The 20968-nt window shown below is 51.9% G+C and overlaps 7 protein-coding genes across 7 annotated transcripts; 3 read left to right on the forward strand and 4 right to left on the reverse strand.

The window, feature by feature from the left end:
* Window positions 1-1268: 1268 nt before the first annotated feature.
* fdh (formate dehydrogenase (NAD+) FDH1) lies at window positions 1269-2711 on the forward strand (the record flags this gene model as incomplete). The annotated part of the gene is made up of 4 exons (XM_043273740.1): window positions 1269-1460; window positions 1533-1708; window positions 1768-2312; window positions 2371-2711. The coding sequence occupies 4 exons, from the start codon at window positions 1269-1271 to the stop codon at window positions 2709-2711; spliced, it is 1254 nt and encodes a 417-aa protein (XP_043129675.1).
* Window positions 2712-3844: 1133 nt separating this feature from the next.
* On the reverse strand, window positions 3845-4350 carry Aspvir_002140 (uncharacterized protein; the record flags this gene model as incomplete). Its single annotated transcript, XM_043273741.1, has 2 exons — window positions 3845-4261; window positions 4324-4350. The coding sequence occupies 2 exons, from the start codon at window positions 4348-4350 to the stop codon at window positions 3845-3847; spliced, it is 444 nt and encodes a 147-aa protein (XP_043129676.1).
* A 775-nt stretch (window positions 4351-5125) lies between these two features.
* Window positions 5126-10645, forward strand: Aspvir_002141 (formin sepA; the record flags this gene model as incomplete). The annotated part of the gene is made up of 3 exons (XM_043273742.1): window positions 5126-6321; window positions 6377-9740; window positions 9806-10645. The coding sequence occupies 3 exons, from the start codon at window positions 5126-5128 to the stop codon at window positions 10643-10645; spliced, it is 5400 nt and encodes a 1799-aa protein (XP_043129677.1).
* Window positions 10646-11588: 943 nt separating this feature from the next.
* Aspvir_002142 (tRNA modification GTPase) lies at window positions 11589-13720 on the forward strand (the record flags this gene model as incomplete). Its single annotated transcript, XM_043273743.1, has 2 exons — window positions 11589-11861; window positions 11972-13720. The coding sequence occupies 2 exons, from the start codon at window positions 11589-11591 to the stop codon at window positions 13718-13720; spliced, it is 2022 nt and encodes a 673-aa protein (XP_043129678.1).
* Window positions 13721-14765: 1045 nt separating this feature from the next.
* Aspvir_002143 (uncharacterized protein) lies at window positions 14766-15836 on the reverse strand (the record flags this gene model as incomplete). Its single annotated transcript, XM_043273744.1, has 1 exon — window positions 14766-15836. One exon carries the CDS (start codon window positions 15834-15836, stop codon window positions 14766-14768), a length of 1071 nt encoding a protein of 356 aa, XP_043129679.1.
* A 671-nt stretch (window positions 15837-16507) lies between these two features.
* Aspvir_002144 (uncharacterized protein) lies at window positions 16508-17318 on the reverse strand (the record flags this gene model as incomplete). Its single annotated transcript, XM_043273745.1, has 2 exons — window positions 16508-16852; window positions 16908-17318. The coding sequence occupies 2 exons, from the start codon at window positions 17316-17318 to the stop codon at window positions 16508-16510; spliced, it is 756 nt and encodes a 251-aa protein (XP_043129680.1).
* Window positions 17319-17575: 257 nt separating this feature from the next.
* Window positions 17576-20782, reverse strand: Aspvir_002145 (ankyrin repeat protein; the record flags this gene model as incomplete). Its single annotated transcript, XM_043273746.1, has 2 exons — window positions 17576-20285; window positions 20337-20782. 2 exons carry the CDS (start codon window positions 20780-20782, stop codon window positions 17576-17578), a joined length of 3156 nt encoding a protein of 1051 aa, XP_043129681.1.
* Window positions 20783-20968: the final 186 nt, after the last annotated feature.

Genomic DNA, 20968 nt, shown 5'->3' on the forward strand with positions numbered 1-20968 from the left:
CCCCCTCAGCTTAAGTGTGAGGTGGGTATTGAGGGATGAGTAGAGGGGTACCTCTGTAGAGACGTACTGACATCGCTAAGACCGAGAATAAGCCGTGATTGACGTTTACTTTTTTAAGCCTACGTTGTGGGCTATGTATGATCACCTTCCTAAGCTGTTTGCTGCGTGAGGCTGAACCCAGTCCAGTATCCTCTCATCTGCTAACCCCTCACTAAGAGGTCAAGGCACCCTTTTTTCTTCGCTGCTATGCAAGGACATACAGGTTAGTATCGACGGTTTCATGTCTGTAATCTGTTAAAGCAATTCGTAGTTGTGTATCATTGTATGTTGCTGAACCCCGCATTGCCGTAGTCTTTCGAGTCTCGCCTAGACGTAGCAGCATACCTTGGTCGTCGCACAAGGATGAATGCCAATTAAGGATACTCGAGTCACAGTAGGTATTATATGCATATTCAAGAAATAAGCAACCATTGCTAGGTACTAGGATAATAATCCTCTTACGGACTCAAGTAGCGCCAAATGTCAAAGCTCTCTCCAACTCCAACCAACTCGCACTGTCTTTCTTGTTGTCCCGCATGCGGAGAGACCCAATAATCCATCATCCCACCCACTTTTCATGGTTCCGTCGATCCATTTGTATCCTTGACTCCTGGACTAGTAGGTTGCTCTGCCACGGCCCACTGGTTGGTGGAGTTCCGCTCATCCCCAATGGATAGTGCCGCATTCTCGATACCTTGATGGTTGCTATGTGGTAATTTGGTACTACTATGCATAATACCTTAGTAGCACTTGAGAATTGGAGAGGGGCAGTTTGCACCAGTCTGTTCACCATGAAAATTGGTCTAGTAAAGGACCCAGGAAGGCCTATATATTTGGGGCCGTGTCCTTGTAGTTCTGAATGCTCTTTTTTTTCTATATCAATCTCATATCATCATCCTCATCATCAGCTCATTCTTTTGCTTGACCGAATCCGGTAAGTTTCCTGATATGACTCCCTCTCTCCTCATTCTTTCCTCTAGTGTCTTCGTCTACCTGAAATGGTCATAATTCTTCGGCTTCTCCCTGGACATGATTCCCCACCTTCCATGCCGCCCTGCATCATGCTTCCATCACCATGGGAATTATTCGCCGAAATAACCATTGACTACCTGGGTCCGGGCCTAAAGTCAATGGTGATTCAAATAGACCGCTGACTCCCTCCTCAATCTTAGGTTCATCTCTCAATCATCCTTCTCCTTCATATCTAACTCAATCAACTTCAATTCAAAATGGTATTTATCCGTTCTTTGTCCCGTCAGCTGCGGCGGCCTGCCACTTCTCTCTTTTCTACCAAAGGAGTCTTTTCTCCTCCCAGCAGTAGTCCATTTCGAGCTGCTTCTCTGGGAGGTTCTGTCTCTGGTGCACGAACGCTGACAGCCTCTGCCAATCTACAGGGCAAGGTTCTTATGGTCCTCTATGACGTAAGTACCCGCAACAACTTCTTTTTGCTATGATATGACAAGGTTCTGGAAGCTGATCGACAATGAAAACAGGGCGGTGAGCACGCCAAACAGCAGCCTGGCCTTCTTGGTACCACCGAGAATGAGCTTGGTTTGAGAAAGTGGCTCGAGGAACAGGGCCACACTCTAGTCACCACCTCCGACAAGGAGGGCGAGAACTCCACTTTTGACAAGGAGCTGGTCGATGCCGAAGTCATCATCACCACCCCGTTCGTGTCCCATCTGGAGTTACTCACACTGGTGCGCAATTACTGACCTTCGGTTGTAGTTTCCACCCCGGTTACCTCACCGCAGAGCGCTTGGCCAAGGCCAAGAACCTGAAGCTCGCCGTCACTGCCGGTGTTGGTTCCGACCATGTTGACCTCAATGCCGCCAACAAGACCAACGGCGGTATCACTGTCGCCGAAGTCACTGGCTGCAATGTTGTATCTGTCGCCGAGCACGTTGTCATGACCATTCTGACTCTGGTTCGCAACTTCGTCCCTGCCCACGAGCAGATCCGCAACGGGGAATGGGATGTTGCTGCCGTTGCCAAGAACGAGTACGACCTTGAGAACAAGGTCGTCGGAACCGTCGCTGTTGGACGGATCGGTGAACGTGTGCTGCGCCGTCTCAAGCCCTTTGACTGCAAGGAGCTGCTCTACTACGACTACCAGCCCCTCAAGCCCGAGGTTGAGAAGGAGATTGGCTGCCGCCGTGTTGAGAACCTCGAGGAGATGCTCGCCCAATGCGATGTTGTCACAATCAACTGCCCTCTGCACGAGAGCACTCGCGGTCTCTTCAACAAGGAACTCATCTCCAAGATGAAGAAGGGTAAGTTTTGCTATCATGTTCGACTCCGCAAATAACTTGTCCGCTAACTGTATCCCAGGCTCTTGGCTCATCAACACTGCCCGTGGTGCTATTGTTGTCAAGGAGGACGTTGCCGAGGCCGTCAAGTCCGGTCACCTGCGCGGCTACGGTGGTGATGTCTGGTACCCTCAGCCCGCTCCCAAGGACCACCCCCTTCGGTACGTCCAGGGCCCTTGGGGCGGTGGTAACGCCATGGTTCCTCACATGTCCGGAACCTCGATCGACGCCCAGATCCGTTACGCTCAGGGCACCAAGGCCATCCTCGACAGCTACTTCTCCGGTCGCCACGACTACAGACCCGAGGATCTCATCGTCAAGGACGGTGACTACGTCACCAAGGCCTACGGTCAGAGGAAGTAAACGACACAATCACTTTATGAAGCGAATGATTGATTGTATTTATTCTTGCACATTTCTTTGGTGCAGCTCACCTTATTGAGTGACTTACCCATTTTATGATACCTAAATGGCATTTCTGTTTTCTTCAATCCGTTGGTTACTCATAGCGCGAGTTCCGACTCCGCCCTTACTCTTAAACACTGTATGGTTTGGAGTGCAAGCTTAATAGCTGATCGTAGTCTTATGATCGAGCTAACACGCCATGTATGCGGTTAATTGCTTGACACGCAACACAGATGCTCAGCGACAGAGTCCTCAGTGCTTCTCGGGTTGAAATAGTTTGGCTTGAGACTAGCGGGTGGGGACCGTCGATCAGCTAAAGCTTAACCCTTTTAGAGTTGCTTAACATGTAGGCGCAAGCTTGGTCCCTTGGAACCATGATGATACCGTCAATAGTTCAATACAAGCATGATCGGTTACCCTCCAGGGAGTTGAGAACCAATTCAATTGTGTTTCAATAACTGCACTCTCCTCAATCACATTGATCTGAAGCTCAGACTCAAGGCCACCAGCGGACTACATGGCTCGCATGTTATCAATTTCGCTTGAACCGCGTAAATTAAATATGAGTATCAAGCTCAGGGGAGGACACTTTCTGTTATGCATAAAGCACTCCGTTTAACTCGTGTGTTCTGTGCAGAAAAAATGCGAGGTCGACGATTGCTCTGGACAATCGAATTAAGATCCGGACGTTAGTCAATAGGATAAATATGTCTGTCCTTGATGTTACAATGTTCGAGCGAGGTTATGAGGTCCTACGCGTAGAAGGCAGATCTAATGTTGAGTTAGCATTGTTCACATATCTGGCATCATTTGGTATGTACCTTAGCCAGCCTCCTTGAAACGATATTGCCACGGTATTCTGAGCGTATATATCGGATAGACAGGTCTCACTTGAGGGTATCTACTGACCGTTTCATCATTCTAACAACACCTGATTCAAGTTCAAATTCGGAAAGTTCTCGATGAGATCCATCAGATACATGCGAAAATATTCGAAGAATTGACTGCAGTCTTCATGCCGCTGTCTAATATGCATATACCCAAACTCCAGCTGTAACTGCAAGACAAACAAATAGTCGATCAATCACAAATCATCGACAAACCCTTGAATGGCCCTGATCATCCCCTTCATCATCGCTATCGTCCATGAAGCCCTGCTCGAGGTCCCGGCTGAGTCGGCTACTTGTGTCAGCCGTTGTATCGCGCCGTCTTTCAAGCGCTTCCCTCCGAGAGGGATCCATGTCCATCCCGACCATGATTTCCCCCTCCTCGTCAAATATGCTAATGTTGTCGTGTTGTCCGTCGGTCTGACGCCGCCATGACGAGGGCAAGAAGAAGCGCATGACAGCATCGGCTATACGATCTCGCAAGGACAAAGTATGCGCAGAAATGGCTTGCAGTGGAAGATATTGTGAGTAGCGTTGATGATAGCGACGGAAGAATGGGACAACGAGGAATGAGAGGAGGAGATAAAGCGCCAGGGATATTACGGCGGGGATAAGAAGGGTCTAAGCAGGAACAGATCATTAGAAATCAACACCGTCAGAATATGGCACCGCAGAAAACTCACCTTGGCCACATTTGACATGGAGCCCATCTTGACTGTGGCTCAAAGTGGTGGCTTGAATTGCGTATACAGTGAAAGGCAGCAGCCTAGGTATAGGCTCAGGAGTAATGACAGTAGTGACGGGTCTCTGTTCAACATGAAAACATCATGCTTGCATCACACAAGAATAAGACAAAGCAATTTTAAAGCTTCTGTAGATTCCCATTCAGGTTTCCAGTAGCCCATACCTGCTGATGATTATCTTACAGCCTGCTCTTCGTTGCAGGTGCTGCACACTAATGCGGACAAGCCCACGTGACGTTATCTCCTGAACGGAGAGAATGGTCACGTGAGTAAGCGGCTCCAACTGCGTTCTAGAGCCGCCTCTCACCCCCCTAAACGAGTCATGCCCGCGCTTTAACCCTGACAAGCAAACGACATTTCTAGCATCATCCTAGTGCCCGCACAAGCAGGACAAGCGATCACACCCTTTTTGGGAGACCGATACCCCTCGCTTGTGGTGTTGCGCCTTTTCGTATCCAGCCCGGAAGAGGAGGGAGGATTTAAAGTGTTACTATTCGGCGCCCTCCCCCCTCCTGTTCTAGCGTTGCTCCGCAGCGGGTATTCAACTGCTAGTCAGGAGTCCCAACTACGGCTTATTGGATTTGAGTTGGATGTCATTGACGCCCTTGCGCAGGTTTGACAGCAACGGGGTTCGTCGGTTTCTGGGAACAACCTTGTTAGCGACAACGCTTCTGTTTTAGATCTTCTGGTTGTGGACAACGCTCATGCTGCGCCCTGCATCTCCCCAGCGACGCCCGTCAAGATGCCAACCACCACATCCGCATCCGACAAATCGAGACAAACCTCGGCTGGCAAAGGATTCTTCGGGAGGAAGCTGCACAAGGAGAGGCCGGTAGACGATCGGTATGAGGGTTATGGAGGGTCGGAGAATCTTGCGCCCCCAGGAAGCGTTGCTGGATCCCGTTCGTCCCGGCATTCGAAACGATCATCCGTCCAATCTGTGGATTACTCGCACGACTTCGATCCAAGCGGTCTCTCGATGACCGCAGGTGTCATAACATCCATCCCCTTTGAGAGCCTTCCTGCGGATACCAGGTCTCCCATACCGGTAGATTATCTGTCCAGGGCGGAGCCATCGCCGCGAAAGGAGCCTTCGCCAAATCATCTTGCCAAGGGGGGCGGTGATTTTCATCAATACCCAGCATGGAACCCGACGGGACTACGAGAAAACAACGCCTTTTCCCATCCTACTGGGCCGCGTCCCCCGCCGCACGCGTCCAATGTGTCTATGGTCGGGAGTACTGCAGGAGACAAAAGCGCGAGGTATCAGCAGTGGGCAAGACCAGGTAGTTCGGCCACCAATGCTGGGTTCAGTCATAATTCTTCGTCCACCGTGGATTCATCGTCGACGTCACGGATGTCCCTTGATCAGACCAGCATCCATTCGTCTCTCTCTTCCAACACAAGGGGCTCGAGTTATATCTCATCGGACGGCTCAGCACGGACGCTCACAACATCGCATTCAGGTGACCGTGGCACCCTCTTCCCAAGCAGCGGCAACTCCAATCGATTCTCTACTGCGCAAGCGGCATGGCAAGCTGCTCAGCTGGCTGCCCATCCTGCTGCACCGGCCCTCAATCCTGAGCAATATCTCTCGCGGCCCAGGGACGATCGCATTGTGGACCAACTGTTCCTTGACTTGATGCAAAAGCGAGGCTGGCAAAACCTTCCAGAGCAGGCCAAGCGGCAGATGCTGGCGTATCCCGCATCCAAGAAATGGACGCTAGTACACCAGGACCGCTTGACGGAACTACAGGGTGAACAGAAGCGGAGGCAGAACGCAAGGCAAACTCATGGCCATGACGGTCCGACCGGCATTCTCGAGCGGGCCGATGAAGAAGGGAGCCCGGAGTGGTATGTGAAGAAGGTCATGGATGACAGTATCACATCAAAGCAATTGGCCAGCTTGAGTGTCAGTCTGCGAACGCAACCCATCAGGTGAGTTTCTTGTACCGGGCTTACAGCATTCTACCTCCCGCTAATAATATGACAGTTGGGTCAGAGCTTTTGTCGAAGCACAAGGTCAAATCGCCTTGACCAATGTTCTCTCAAAGATCAACCGCAGGAAGGCTTCGGGCCCCGTCCCCGCGCCACCGACAGGCGACCGGGACTTGGATAGAGAGTACGATATTGTCAAGTGTCTCAAGGCCCTCATGAACAACAAATATGGTGCGGACGACGCAATCAATCATCAGCAGGTCATTATCGCTCTTATCAGCTCGCTATTATCTCCGCGGCTGAACACAAGGAAATTGGTCAGTGAGGTTCTGACCTTCCTATGTCACTGGGCGGAAGGGGAGGGCCATCAAAAGGTCTTGCAGGCTATGGATCATGTCAAGAATCAGCATGGTGAAACTGGCCGTTTTGACGCCTGGATGCGAATCGTGGAGGTGACGATCGACGGCCGCGGCAAGATGGGCAGTTTAGTCGGTGCCAGTGAAGAGTATCGCAGCGGCGGCATTGGCATGGAGAATCTGCTCATGGAGTATGCGGTCTCAACCATGATGCTCATCAACATGTTGGTGGATGCGCCGGAAAATGACCTGCAATTGCGATGCCACATCCGGGCCCAGTTCATCTCCTGCGGCATCAAGCGTCTCTTGACGAAGATGGAAGGATTCCAGTACGAGGTCATCGATAAGCAGATCGAGCGGTTCAGAGAAAACGAGGCCATTGACTATGAAGATCTCCTTCAGCGGGAGAGTAGCAGTATGAAGGATAGCATCGAGGGTGAGGTGAAGGACATGAGCGATCCCCTGCAAATCACGGATGCCATTCTGACCAGACTCAATGGGACGCGTGCCCATGATTACTTCCTTTCCGCTATGCAGCACATGCTTCTCATACGGGAGAACTCTGGGGAGGACGGTCTTCGAATGTTTCAGCTTGTCGATGCCATGCTCAGCTACGTTGCCATGGACCGGAGACTACCCGATCTTGATTTACGGCAAGGATTGACTTTTACAGTACAAAGTCTTCTGGACCGGCTTCATACTGATGCAGAGGCAAGGCGGGCATACGACGAGTCCCTTGAGGCGCGGCAGATCGCGGAGGCCGCAATTGCGGAACGGGACGAGATGAAGGCGCAGGTGGAGATGGGCGCGGATGGTTTGGTGAAGAAACTGCAGAAGCAGATCGATGAACAAACGAGCATCATTGAGCTTCAGACTAGACAAAACGAAGCACTCAAGGCAGAGCTTGCCGACGTTCAGCGGCTGCGTGCTCAGGAGCTGCAGCGGAATGAACTGGAAACCAGAGAGCTCTATCTAATGCTCCGGGACGCTCAGGATATCGCTGCATCGAATGCCAAGAAGACTAATCTTGCCGAGACCGATCCAACGCACATGAGGGGTATCCTGGACCGGGAAAGACTGCTGGAGCGGTTGGAGAAACAGCTTGAACGGACCAAGACTCAGTTCAAGCTGGAGGGCAAAGTCTGGGGCCAGCATGGACCTTCCGACCGACTGCGTGAGCTACGGGAGCAGATGGACGGCGAACCCGACCCGGAGGACTTCCAGGAACAAGCTCGTCGAAACCTGGACACCAGCGCTCTGGGTTCTGTTCATCGCAAAAGAAGCCATGTTCCGGGGATGGAGGCTGCTAACGGTCAAGAGAGGCCATCGGACCAGGATGGGTCACTTCTCGTCAACTTTGGACGGCCCCGAATGGATCCGGAACAAGCGTCTGATTTGCTGGGGGAGATTGCTTCTAAAGTCCCAAAGATCGACGCTGAAGATGCTGAAGCCGACGAGAGTGATGCTCAACCATCTCAACCCGAGACTGAAGAAGTCCAGGTCGGCCAAGATGAAGAAGTGAAGCTCGAGAGTGAGAGCGAGAAGCCCGAAGAGAAAGCTGTATCCGTGCCTGCACCTCCTCCCCCTCCTCCTCCTCCCCCACCACCACCTCCTCCAGGTGGTGCAGTTGGCATTCCGCCTCCGCCTCCACCGCCGCCGCCAGGTGCCAAGGGTTTGGGAGTTCCGCCTCCGCCGCCGCCGCCTCCTCCGCCACCCCCTCCTGGCTTTGCTGGAGGAATGCCTCCGCCCCCTCCACCTCCCCCGGGTGGGTTCGGAGCACCTCCACCACCTCCGCCGCCTGGTGTTGGCGGAGGCTGGCGAGCCAACTACATGGCTTCGCAATCAGCACCTTCTCATCCAACTGCCGTCTTGTCGTCTATTAGACCGAAGAAGAAACTCAAGGCTCTTCATTGGGACAAGGTCGATACTCCACAGGTAACAGTGTGGGCTATTCGCGATCCCACTCCTCAAGCGAAGGAAGAGAAGTACAGCGAGTTGGCGAAGAAAGGCGTCTTGGACGAAGTCGAAAGGCTATTCATGGCAAAGGAGGCCAAGATTTTTGGGGCCGGCTCCGGCGCCAAGCAGCGCAAAAACAAGAAACAGATCATCTCAAACGACCTGTCGAAGACCTTCCAGATCGCATTGGCCAAGTTCTCTCAGTATCCTGTCGACGATGTCGTCCGTATGATAATCCATTGCGATTTAGAAATTCTGGACAATATGGTGGTCATGGACTTTTTGCAGAGAGATGAGATGTGCACGATACCCGAGAATGTCTCCAAGTTAATGGCACCTTACAGCAAGGACTGGACGGGCCCTGATGCTGCTAGTTCCGAGCGAGAGCAAGATCCAACCGAGCTCACGCGGGAGGACCAGATCTACCTTTACACTGCTTTTGAGCTGAATCATTACTGGAAAGCGAGAATGCGGGCCCTTGCACTCACACGCTCCTTCGAGCCGGACTATGAGCATCTCTCGACGAAAATCCGCGAGGTCGTGAGGGTCAGCGAGACCTTGAGAGACTCAGTCTCCTTGATGAATGTTCTTGGGCTGATCCTGGATATCGGTAACTTCATGAACGACGCCAACAAGCAAGCTCAAGGTTTCAAGTTGAGCTCGCTCGCTCGCCTTGGCATGGTCAAGGATGATAAGAATGAGACAACATTCGCAGACCTCGTTGAGCGTATTGTCCGCAATCAGTACCCCGAGTGGGAAGGTTTTGTTGATGAGATTGGCGGCGTCATCGGAGTGCAGAAGATCAACGTCGACCAGTTGCGGGCAGATGCCAAGAAGTACATTGATAATATCAAGAACGTGCAGGCAAGCCTTGATGCTGGCAATCTAAGCGATCCCAAGAAGTTCCATCCACAGGACCGCGTGAGTCAAATCGTCCAGCGAAGTATGAAAGATGCCAGAAGAAAGGCGGAGCAAATGCAGCTTTATCTGGAGGAGATGGTCAAGACGTATGACGACATCATGGTCTTTTACGGAGAAGATAATACGGATGAAGGAGCTCGACGAGATTTCTTTGCGAAGCTGGCTTCGTTCCTGCTGGAGTGGAAGGTAAGCTTTTTTTCCGTGTCGTTCGTTTATTGTGACGATGGCAACCATGGCTAATGGGTTCCTAGAAATCGAAAGAGAAGAATATCACCCTCGAAGAATCCAGGAAGCGTACAGAGGCTTCCCTGGCCCGCAAACGTGTCAACGCCGGCCTTGCCAACAGTTCTGGTGCAGGCGATGCACCGCTGTCTCCCGCTGCGAGCGGTGCCATGGACTCGCTTCTGGAGAAATTACGAGCTGCAGCTCCTCAAGCTAAAGATCAACGTGATCGTCGTCGGCGCGCCAGGTTGAAGGAACGTCACCAGGTTCGCGTTGCTTCAGGTCAGAAGATGCCGGACCCCACTGCATCTGAGCCCGCAAATGGTGAAACGCAGACGGACAGCAATAGTGCCACTCTCATGGGCAGCAATAATGACTCTAGCACCACAGAGACCGGCCTGTTGAGCCCACCAGGTCAAGAGACAGATGTAGACACCCAGGCGAACGAGCTGCAGGTGTCAGAGAGCGAAGACGTTGCAGACCGCGCTGCAAGCATGCTGCAAGGTCTCAGGGATAACATGGATAACAACGGAGAGCGTGCTCGACGGAGAAGAGAGAGCGCCGAGGAGGAACGTCGGAAACGCAGACTGAGAAGGAGGAATGGAGGAAATGCTAGCAAAGACAGCGCTGACGGTTCGAGTTTGTCGATCGTCCCAGAGCCCGCAACACCACCACCCAGTACCGAAGCCTCAGCACTGAGTGAGCCCGGCATGATCAGTCCTTCGAATGAGGAGAACGGGGCTTCACAGCCTCCTCAAACTCCCTCTATTGTCGTTTCGCCGAACGCAGATCAGCATCACGGATCACCCGGTGACGAAGATCCCCTGGATGGCTCGCCACAGCATCAGCCTACAGAGCAGTCGGGTTGATCTATAACCCATAGTTGCTGCTTGCTCGGCCGAAACAAAATCACCCGAACTCTCATAATATAATGTTTGATTGATAGACTTACTGATGTCGTCTCGGAAACATTTCCCTATGTGTCTCAGTGTATAATATCCCCCCACTGTTACTTGTCTTCAACTTTTCCTTTCTTATTCTTTTCCTGCATTCGATCACTGCCAGCCTCTTCTTCCTTTCTGGTCAACATTAGCAGCACGGCCATCTCTTTTCTAGATCTTTTACCTTTGTTCCCGAGCATACCTTCATTGTGATTCGCTTTAAATTCATCTTTCGAGAGTACATCCTCCCACCTACCCGTCATCCATATTTCGGCATCTCTTAATTCTTGTTCTCTTCTCTGCATATCTATCCAACTTCCTTTCTTTATTCTATTTTTGTACATAGTTTCCTTCAGTTGTTGACTGTCTCTTCGCGCGTTCCTTCGGCGGTTGGTGCTTTTCCTGCACTGGCACGACTAGGTACTTGGTCCTTGTTGTATCTCTTTGGCGGTGGATCTTGAAGCGTCGGTTGTCTGGCGTATGGCTCGGCGTCTTTCGGCGCGCAGGCGTGACGAAGTGACGCAAGTGTCGTGTCGTTGAATATCCCCCATGCATGTGTTGGTCTCCAAGGTTTTCGCGTTCACCTGCATGGTCTGTTGCTTTAAGGTCAATAGATCAATGGCGCCACCCACTTCAAAGCACAGTCATTAAAGCTTTAACCACTTGACAAGTAGGCTGGCTATATGCTCAAGGCTTAGAACATTAATAGATGGTCGCTCTAACACGCAGATGCAGTAAATGGTAGTCAATCGTGCCAACCAAGAACATGTATATAATCACGTGATATCATGATTGATAAAACGGGAATATCAACACCAGTGGTTCTCCGCCCTCTCGTTCCAACCACATCTTCCCACTTACCTGCCTGCGCATGCGAGCATTCGGGTTTTGGAGTCTACGGCGGGCTTTTATCTTTCGCCCGTCATGGAGCCGATATTCTTGCATAGCAACTCCAAGCCATGGAGTTGCTCTTGATCTAGCACGACGAGTCAAGCGGAGATCACCCAGCAATTGCCGGCACTTCTCTGCATCTCCGAGCTTTCAATTCTCCTTGGAGGCCGATTCAACGATATATGCGCTCTCTACTGCTCCCGGTAGAGCAGCCATAGCGGTTGTACGAGTCTCGGGTTCCGCATGTGTGCAGGTAGGTCAATGTTCACAATTATTTCAAAGCGCCTCTTAAATCCGAAGCGCCAACGTAGAGATCACTGCATAAGATGACCGGCTGACACCTACTCTTCGGCCCTTGAATAGATCTATCGGGCCCTCTGTCCCAGTGCACCTCTTCCTCGCGCGCGCCTTGCCGCAGTACGTACCCTCTACGATCCTACACAAGAGCCGTCCGCCAACACAGTCCTCGATGCGGGGGCTCTTGTACTGTATTTCCCTGGACCCAAAACTGTCACAGGCGAGGACGTCCTCGAACTGCATCTTCACGGTGGGCCGGCTATCGTAAAGTCGGTGCTGGCGGCTATAGCCCGCACCAGTCGGCCAGAGAGTCTGGTCCGCTATGCGGAACCGGGCGAATTCACTCGCCGAGCGTTCATGAATAACCGGCTTGATCTGCCGCAAATCGAAGCGCTGGGCGATACGCTCACCGCTGATACGGAACAGCAGCGGCGCCTTGCTGTTCGGGGTGCGAGTGACGCTCTTTCGAAACGCTACGAATTGTGGCGCCAGCAGTTACTATATGCGCGCGGGGAACTGGAGGCGTTGATTGATTTCTCCGAGGACCAGTATTTTGACGAGTCTCCTGAGGAGTTTGTCCGCTCCGTCGCAGGACAGGTCCGCGCGCTGCAGACTCAGCTGAAGTTGCATATCGAAAATGCGTCGAAGGGAGAACTCCTGCGCAATGGGGTCAAGATCGCCCTGCTTGGTGCCCCTAATGCAGGCAAGAGTTCACTCTTGAATCGGATTGTGGGCAAGGAAGCCGCTATTGTCAGTACCGAGGAGGGAACCACTCGGGACATTGTGGATGTTGGGGTTGATCTCGGCGGCTGGTATTGCAAGCTTGGCGATATGGCTGGGATCCGATCTGAGAAGAGCGCTTCCACCGGTCAGGGAACTTTGGTCATTGGAGCAGTTGAGAAGGAAGGTATCCGGCGCGCCAGAGCCAGGGCTCTGGAATCGGACGTGGTTGTGTTGGTCGTCTCCCTGGAGGAAGGGGCCAATGGCTCGCCTTACCAACTGTCAGTGGACCAGGAGGTAATCGATGCGGTTAATGATTGTGTACAAGCTGGGAAGTGCATTGTTGTGGCCATCAACAAATGCGATCGACTTCCTGCAGCAGATCGGTTAGGCCAGTCACTGCATGAATTGAGGACGAAAATAAAGACGCTGTTTCCAGCCGTTCCGGAGAAACGCATATTCGACATATCCTGCCACGAGGCCTCGGAAGGGAATCTGCCTGAGCAATCAGATCCGGGGAACATGCAAGGATTTCTACGGGGCTTGATTTCAACTTTTGAAGAAATTGCATCCCCGGCGGAGATGGATGGAGATGAGAATGGACAATATGATATTTCGTATTGGGAAGATTCGTTGGGAGTAACCCATCGACAAAGTTCTAATCTACAGAGATGCATGCAACACTTGGACGATTTCCTGAACGAGACTACCCAAACCCAAACGCCCCAAACTCCCGGCTATGCTCATGATCAAAATATTGAGACTGAAATTGACGTCGTGATGGCAGCCGAGCATCTGCGGTTCGCCGCCGACACTCTCGCCAAGATCACCGGCAAAGGCGAGAGCGGCGACGTGGAGGATGTCTTGGGCGTCGTATTCGAGAAGTGGGTTTCCGTGTGCGATTATGATGATAATGTTGCTTTGCGGCTAACGTTGGGACGTGTTTTAGGTTCTGTGTTGGAAAATGAAATTGCATATATATTCGTTGATTTGACAATCTTCTGCATCTATATGGTTGCGTCGCTTCCACCAAAGATGGCGAATTCCCATCCCACAGCCCATATCCCAGGCACCGCCGTTCGTACCAACTCATGATTAAGGCCGAGAACAAGATCAACCGGGTCAATCTATACCGACAGATTCAGATTGACTCTCGAGCGTTATTTAGTCGTCGTCGCTATGCACGTCGTAATATCCCCCACGCCCTTGCATAGATGGCAAGTTGGGCAAGTCGTCAGTGCAGGCGCGGCAGGTTACCAGATGGGAGGGCTTCGTGGACTCGGCAGGAGCGTTGTATCCTCCTCTTCCCATTGAGATTTGTGAGTTTAAGAGGACAGAAGAGGAGAGGACCGTTGAGTCGTCCACTTCTTCGACGGTCGAGTCCAAGAGAATGGTCGCAAGACTGGTAGAACTGACCAGGTCAAGATGATTGCGAACTCTAAGATTGTAACGTAGTAGACTGAAATGAATGGAATCTACCTGAAGAGACTACCACAATGTGAAGATGCCTACTATTTATACTCTCTTGTCCCGAATATATGTCTGCCTCATGGCACAAATCGGCCAGGCACCCACGGGGCAGGGCAGACCGGAAATGACTAACATTCAGCTTTGCAATCTTTTGGAAGTTTGATCCATGATCTATTTTCGCACCAAAAGATTAGACTAGACGTATGTACTCTGATTCGGGCTCCTTCTCGCACATTCCCGATCACTCTGTGGGTGACTTGCTTTCCAAGTATAGATGTAGTTGGAGATTACTCATGACGGCTTACATCCGCCTTACAAATCGGCCAGAATTGAGTTGCGGGTCGCTGGTAGGTTAATTCCGAAAGACGAGAAATACCTTACTAATTTGCGGTTTCAGAACAGATGACAGACACACAGGGCGTTCTTCAGCTCCTATGGTGAAGAAATTCGTGACTGTTGCTTATCGTTGAGTCATACTTGAGTCGACGGGGAAGTGGCTGCGTTCCTATAGGGCAGGTATTTGGTCGGAGTTGGTCTCTGTGTTAGGGCTGTGCTGTTTTATTTGTTTTAGATGGAGAGGATGATCTGGGGACTGATATTCATTCTATCTTCGAGATGGAAATGTGACGATTGAATAAGTCGATGATTGGATTGATGCGAAGCTAACTAACTAACCTGCCCCATCCTCGCCGGCCTTTCTGATTGCTTTGAAGATCGCGTATACAACATTCCGTTTCTGCTTCTCCCCGACAACCATACAAACTGCAGTCGCCACAATGGCTTCATAGGCTCCGATGAGAGAGCTGTCATAATTGTCTCCTACATGTGCATTTGCATTTGGCGTGTGCGGTCCAAAAACCCTGGATACCTCTGCCTTGTAGATGACCAGGACGCCATACTTTTTCTTCCCGATGCTGCTGAAATACTGAGCAAGCACCAGTTCTCCTTGGCTATGGCCAGAAGAAGGTGGTACTCGGGCAGTCAGTTTAAGGTGATGCCACGGCAAGCAGCGCTTCGACCACTTGAGCTCCGCGGGCAGATTCCTCGTGCCCTTCCAGACGAGATCTACCCCAGCGTACTTCCACTGATAACACCGGGTGCGCGTGGATAGTGGTGCGGTCCAACATAGCGCCAGCGCTTCGTCAGCACGCGCAGGTCGATGACCCGCATCCGGATCGGGATCGTCATCGGAATGACAGACTGCCTGCTGCACATCTTCTTTGTGGGTCTCCGTTTTCTTTCTCTTCTGCTTCCGCTTCGCGTTCACGTCTCGATGATACTGCTTGCCCGTTTCGCGCCAGAGTCGCCACTTGCGCACCTTGTAGCCCTTCAATGCGAGATCGTCGCCGTGGTCGACGCGGTTGTCGGCGTTGCTTCGTCGGTTCCAGCTCACTGCGCCTCTTGGGTCAATCGCTGTGATCATATCCTCCCCGAATTGGAAGTTCCAGCGTTTCCAAAAGGCGGAGTTGTGGATGAGACAGATTGGGGTTCCCTGCTTGCTACTGCCTCGCCGCAGGGTTCGCGGGGGGTGATGGAACGAGATGTAGGGTTTATGGACGAAGAAGCCATTTGGATCTGTCGCAATTTCGGGATTTTCCTTCAGGAACTTGCGTCGTTTCCTCGGTTGGATGGGAAGTTGGTGTGGTGAGATCAGGATGCTGTGCTCATTTTGTGGGTAGAGATGGTAGGTAGATATACTGCTCAGCTGGGGAGCTTCTGGAGATGACGATAGTGAGGGCATTTTTCACTGTCGCTTGCATTTTGAGATCGTGGCGTCTGCGCAGGTTCAATAAAGTGTGGCCATCTCTTATATAGATTTAACCCCTTAGCAGTTTCATTGAGATTGACGGCGGGAGGCTTAGCCAGGAACAACATTTGGTCAGGGAAGAGATCTCGACCATCGACTCTCTTCAGATTGAGCACGGGACTCGAATGTCAATCATGACAAGTGCATGGAAAAGGGGCGAGAAGTGTGAAATGGCTGACGCCAGGCACTAGAATACGAGTGTCTAGTCTCTTGACCTCCGGCGAGTTGGACGCCATCCGACCACGAAAGCGGTTCTTTTCAACGATACAAACAGATAATTTATCAGTAGGTAGATACCAGATAAAAACGTGTTGCTCGATTCATCATATCATGTTTGTCAGTCCCATTGAATGGATTGAATCCATACAGCTTCTGCATCAATGAGAACAGCCTGAATATCAATATGCCTAGCAAAAGGTACTTGAATAAGCGTCGGATTGCCTAAAATGAGCCTGAAACTATGCATTCGAATGTGTCGTCGCAATTCTAGATTTTTCAGGGGATTCATAGTTCTGCGCGTCTGTGTTTATCTATGATGGTTGCGATAACGTATGTCGCCAATTGCTGTCGTCTTTACCAGTTGGCGGGGGTGACCAGTTGGCCGACTACACCCGCTGCGAGATGAAGCGTCTCAATTTGGCCAAACATTTCGGCATTTGCAACAGATGATCGCAGCTCGGACTAGTCTCCACGTGCTGATAGAGAGCTGAGGGGAACCGGAACTCGCGCCCACACCCAGGATCAGGGCAAAAGTATGGAAAATAATCATTTTGGTCCCGAGTGTACTTGCGGGCTTGGTAGCACTCAAACGCCATCTCGTGAATATCGCTGAGCGACACGCCCTTTGAGCAATTCCCCGCTTCGAGATGGATCAGCATGGCAGAGAACGACCCGAATGCTCGGTAGCAGCCGAAGCATTCCTCGTCGCGCGCGTCGTGCGTGCGTTGGTGCTGTTTGGCGTTAGGATACGTACGGTAGCATTTGAGCGAGGGCATGGGGACGAACCATGCGGTAGTTGTTCTCATTGCGGAAGTACCGATCGCAGATATTGCACCAGTTGTGGCATTGTATATCATGCTGGCCCAGTTCGTAGGCCGAGGGGAAGTATCTTTTGCATGGTTCGCACAAGCAGTGCTGTTCGTCCAGGTGGTCTTCCAGGTCGCGCTGAGACGGAAAGTCCACTTCGAATTCGCAAAGATTGCAGATATGATGCCGATGCGAGTTCCGCAGATGATCGCGTTTGGAGTCCTCTGACACGAAGACGCGTTCACATCGCACACACCAGAAGTGGTCCCATCGACAGTGCTCTTCCACGTCGGACAAGTCGTCAAACTGGTTTTGGCAGATGGTGCAGGTGTATTCAGGTCCATACCACGAATCTCTGTCCTCAACCACATAACGACCTAATTGAACCATTTTGAATGGATGGGATGATGGAATGATGTTATTAGAATGGGAAGTGAATGGAGAAGGAAGGTATACAATCCCTAAATAGTCAAGTGGATAAGCGCAAGCGGCGGAGCTCCACTTCCTGGGGAATTCCCCTGGCTGACGTCTCATAAGGATAAAAAATTATATAATATTCTACTAAGACGCCAACGTCATCATCATCATTGGCATTATAGTCGTCAATACAAAGCCTTCACTACATGCAAGCCGTCTCCATCACAGACTTACCCCTCGCACGCAGTATATACAGAAGATGAAGACTCCGAATCCGAGTTCTCCATACCAGTTGACTCACATAGAGGGTCAACGGAGTAGAATGTGGATAGCAATGGTATTTCTGACGCCGTCCCCCGACCCGGTTGTGGTGTGAGTACTTCGACCTCAGTCTCGGTTTCATGAACGGCGGAAACTGGAGAGCCCCTCCAGTACGGCAGAGAGTAGTCGAACCAAGGCTCAGAAGTAGACCCAGTGTGAGAAACACTTGGCTCAGGTTGACGGGGAGCTCTACCGGATGAAGAAAACTGTATAGCTGCCTCGAGCTGCCTAGGTTGTGATAGATTGCTTCTCAAACCAATGCTGGTGCGTCTTCCTCCGCGCATATGCTCTGGTGTAGCGGACCGGCTCGCGGGCAGTCCTTGCTCGAGGGTAACAGGCAGCTCCTGAGGCGCCATGGCCGAGGGCTCAGCGCAAGGCTCTGGAGATCGAGTCATCAAGGATAGCTGAGGGTCTATTGTCCTGTTATGGAATGCTTCTCCTATAGCTTGAAGGGGCTGGGAAGCAAGGATCTGGGTCCGGGCGGCGAATTGCCTGCTATCTTGGTTCAACAACCGCCGGACTTGCTCCTTCCGCTCATCAGAGATGATCGTATGAGGGGCGAAACCGATTCCCGCGGCGTCAAGGCCGAACCTAGTCCCATCGTTTGCCGATGCAGGTCCACGTTGAAGCAACAGGGCCAGAACGTCAGGATGTCCATAATACGCGGCGTAATGGTGTGGCTGCCATCCGGACTCGTCTCTCCGCACGACGGATGCGCCGTGCTGGAGGAGAAGGGAAACTACGGGGAGATGGCCCCCCTTTGCTGCCAGACACAGTGGGGAATCTTCCTGTGGTCTGGTTTCGTATGCCACGTACAAAGGGCAACCTCGACCAAGGAGGCTCTGAACTGCTGCTGCATGGCCGTGACGACAAGCGACCCCGAGAGCCCGGTCACCCTTGGCGTCTCTAGCCTCCAGGGAGGCTCCCTTGTCACAAAGCAGATTGAGCATATTCATCGATCCACGAGCGGCTGCGATGTGGATGGGTCTCTGCTGATCGATCTCTGTCTGCGCCTCGATGTTCGCGTTACTGATGAGCAGTAGTCTGGCAATCTCAAGGCTGTTGGCCAAACAGGCGTAATGGAGAGGGGTGAGACCGTCGAGGCATTGTGTGTCGACCGGTACACCCTTGCGCACAAGTAGCTCTATCACCGCAAAACGCGAGTTCATGGCCGCAAGGTGTAGGGCTGTTCGCCCTAATTTGTTGGTTGCTGTCAGCACGCCCTTCTTCTGACTTAAGAGATCTACAATCTCGATATGTCCATTGAACGCGGCCCAGTGTACCGCAGTCATGGAAGCATCATCCACACAATGGGTCGAGGCTTTACGCCTGAGCAGCTCCTGCGTCACCAGAAATCTCCCCATTGCTGCGGCGCAGATGAGCGGCGTCCTTCGGTCACTTCCGGGCACATTGATATTTGCTCTGTTATCCAGGAGCAGTGTCATCACGCCTAGGTGGCCTTCTTCGCATGCATAGTGCAACGCTGTCATCATTGCACCATCTCTTGCTTCTAAATCTGCACCACATGATATTAAAAGCTCTACAATTGCTTCGTCACCTCGCTTTGCTGCAGCATGAAGTGGTGTCGTATGATTGTCCGCTCGCACATTCACCCTGGCGTGGTGGGCAATCAACAAGCGGGTGGCTTCAAGCTGGCCTCGACCAGCCGCTAGCCAAAGCGCCGTCCTGCCCTGGGCATCTCGTGCCTCGGTGTCCAACTGCTCCAGAAGAAGCAGCTGAAGTACATCACAATGGCCGCGTGAAGCCGCTAGATGGAGAGCTGTAGAACCCCAGGCATCGACAGCGTCAAGTCTCGCGTTCTTCTGAATAAACAAATTGACGACCGCCTCGTTACCACAGTGCGCTGCCACCAATAGGGCAGTCCTTCGAGTACTCAGATGCCGTGTATCGACTCCATGTCCACTCTCTATAAGCATCTCAATGTCAGCCAGACCTCCTGACTGAGCCAGTTTGACGATCAAAGGAGCCGTAGCCCCTTCAGGAGTTGCCAGGTCAATGCTCGTCTTCAAATCTTTTTCGTTAACAGCTCGTGCTACTCTCGATGCCGTAGGGCTTAGCCCGGACGACCTCGAAGAGCTTGACGTTAAGCTGCTTCGACTGAATTGTCGAAAGACCGAACGTATCTTCTCGCGCTTGGACCCCAACGGAGGACGACCACTTGATGGTGGTTTTGAATCTGATTGCGATCGTTGAACTTGACTCTGGCTGTACTGGCGCGGAGCATGTTGTAACGTTGCGCTCGTGCTGTGACCATTTCTCATAACGATCGAATCGTTGGGACGAAGGGGCAGCGAGAAGCCATCTGTTTGCGAGACGCTGCGACTGGTAGTGGCTGCACTTGCATAGCCTTCATCTATGTCCGACTTGGATCGGAAGTGGTGACCTGCGTAACCGATTGAGGGAGAAGAGGCAAGCACTCTGTCCAAATCCGAAGCGACGTTGCTGACGGATGGCTGATAAAAGCTCCAACTCGAACCGTGTGCCTGGGAGCCTGCGTAGCTGGAGCTCCGAAGAGTGGCTGTATCATCGGCAACCTTTTTAATGATCTGGCGGTTTTCCGCTCTCCGGAGCAGCTCGACTTGCTCGGACGATGAGCGACTATCGCGATGTCAGCATATAACGTGCATGTTAAGTACTCGAGGCTCCGACCATTGACACGCCTGTAGCAGCAATTGCAAGGCCACCACCTGCGCATGGAGTCTGTCCTGGTGACCTCGCATGACATCCTCATTCCAAACTACTTTGACACGAGCTCTGAATCCAACGACAGAGTCCTGTCCTGCTATGTTCTGGACTAGGGACGCTACCTCTTCGGACAGAACCTCCATAACCGCCCGGCAGCCATCCAATGCGACATTCAATCCTTCCATGTACTCCTCAGATTTGGTCGTACCACGGGCATTGAATTTGGCCCAATCCTCTAGGTGAGTCAAAGCCGATTCGATAATCGATAGCTCTCCGATGAGTGACTGGATGGTGAGATCGGCATTGCTGAACCTCCCCTTTAATTTGACCAAACCTGCGGTTGTCTGGGAGATGACTTGAGCGATTTGAAGAACTCCTGAAATCGCACCGATCCAGGTGAATGGGTCCATGGGGAAGGTGGTTTTCTGGCGTAACTATGAGTCCAGCATTGGTCGGTATAGATGTAGGCAGCCAACGACTACTATATTGGAATAGATGCCAGTGACGGGGATCGAATGGTATTGTGATAGAAGAGAACAAAAGTAAAATAGAATGAAAATTGGGAAGGGCGAGAAGAAACCAAGAAAGACTCGAAG

The sequence above is a fragment of the Aspergillus viridinutans genome (assembly GCF_018404265.1).
Source record: "Aspergillus viridinutans IFM 47045 DNA, scaffold_10, whole genome shotgun sequence".
Classification (NCBI taxonomy): Eukaryota; Fungi; Ascomycota; class Eurotiomycetes; order Eurotiales; family Aspergillaceae; genus Aspergillus; species Aspergillus viridinutans.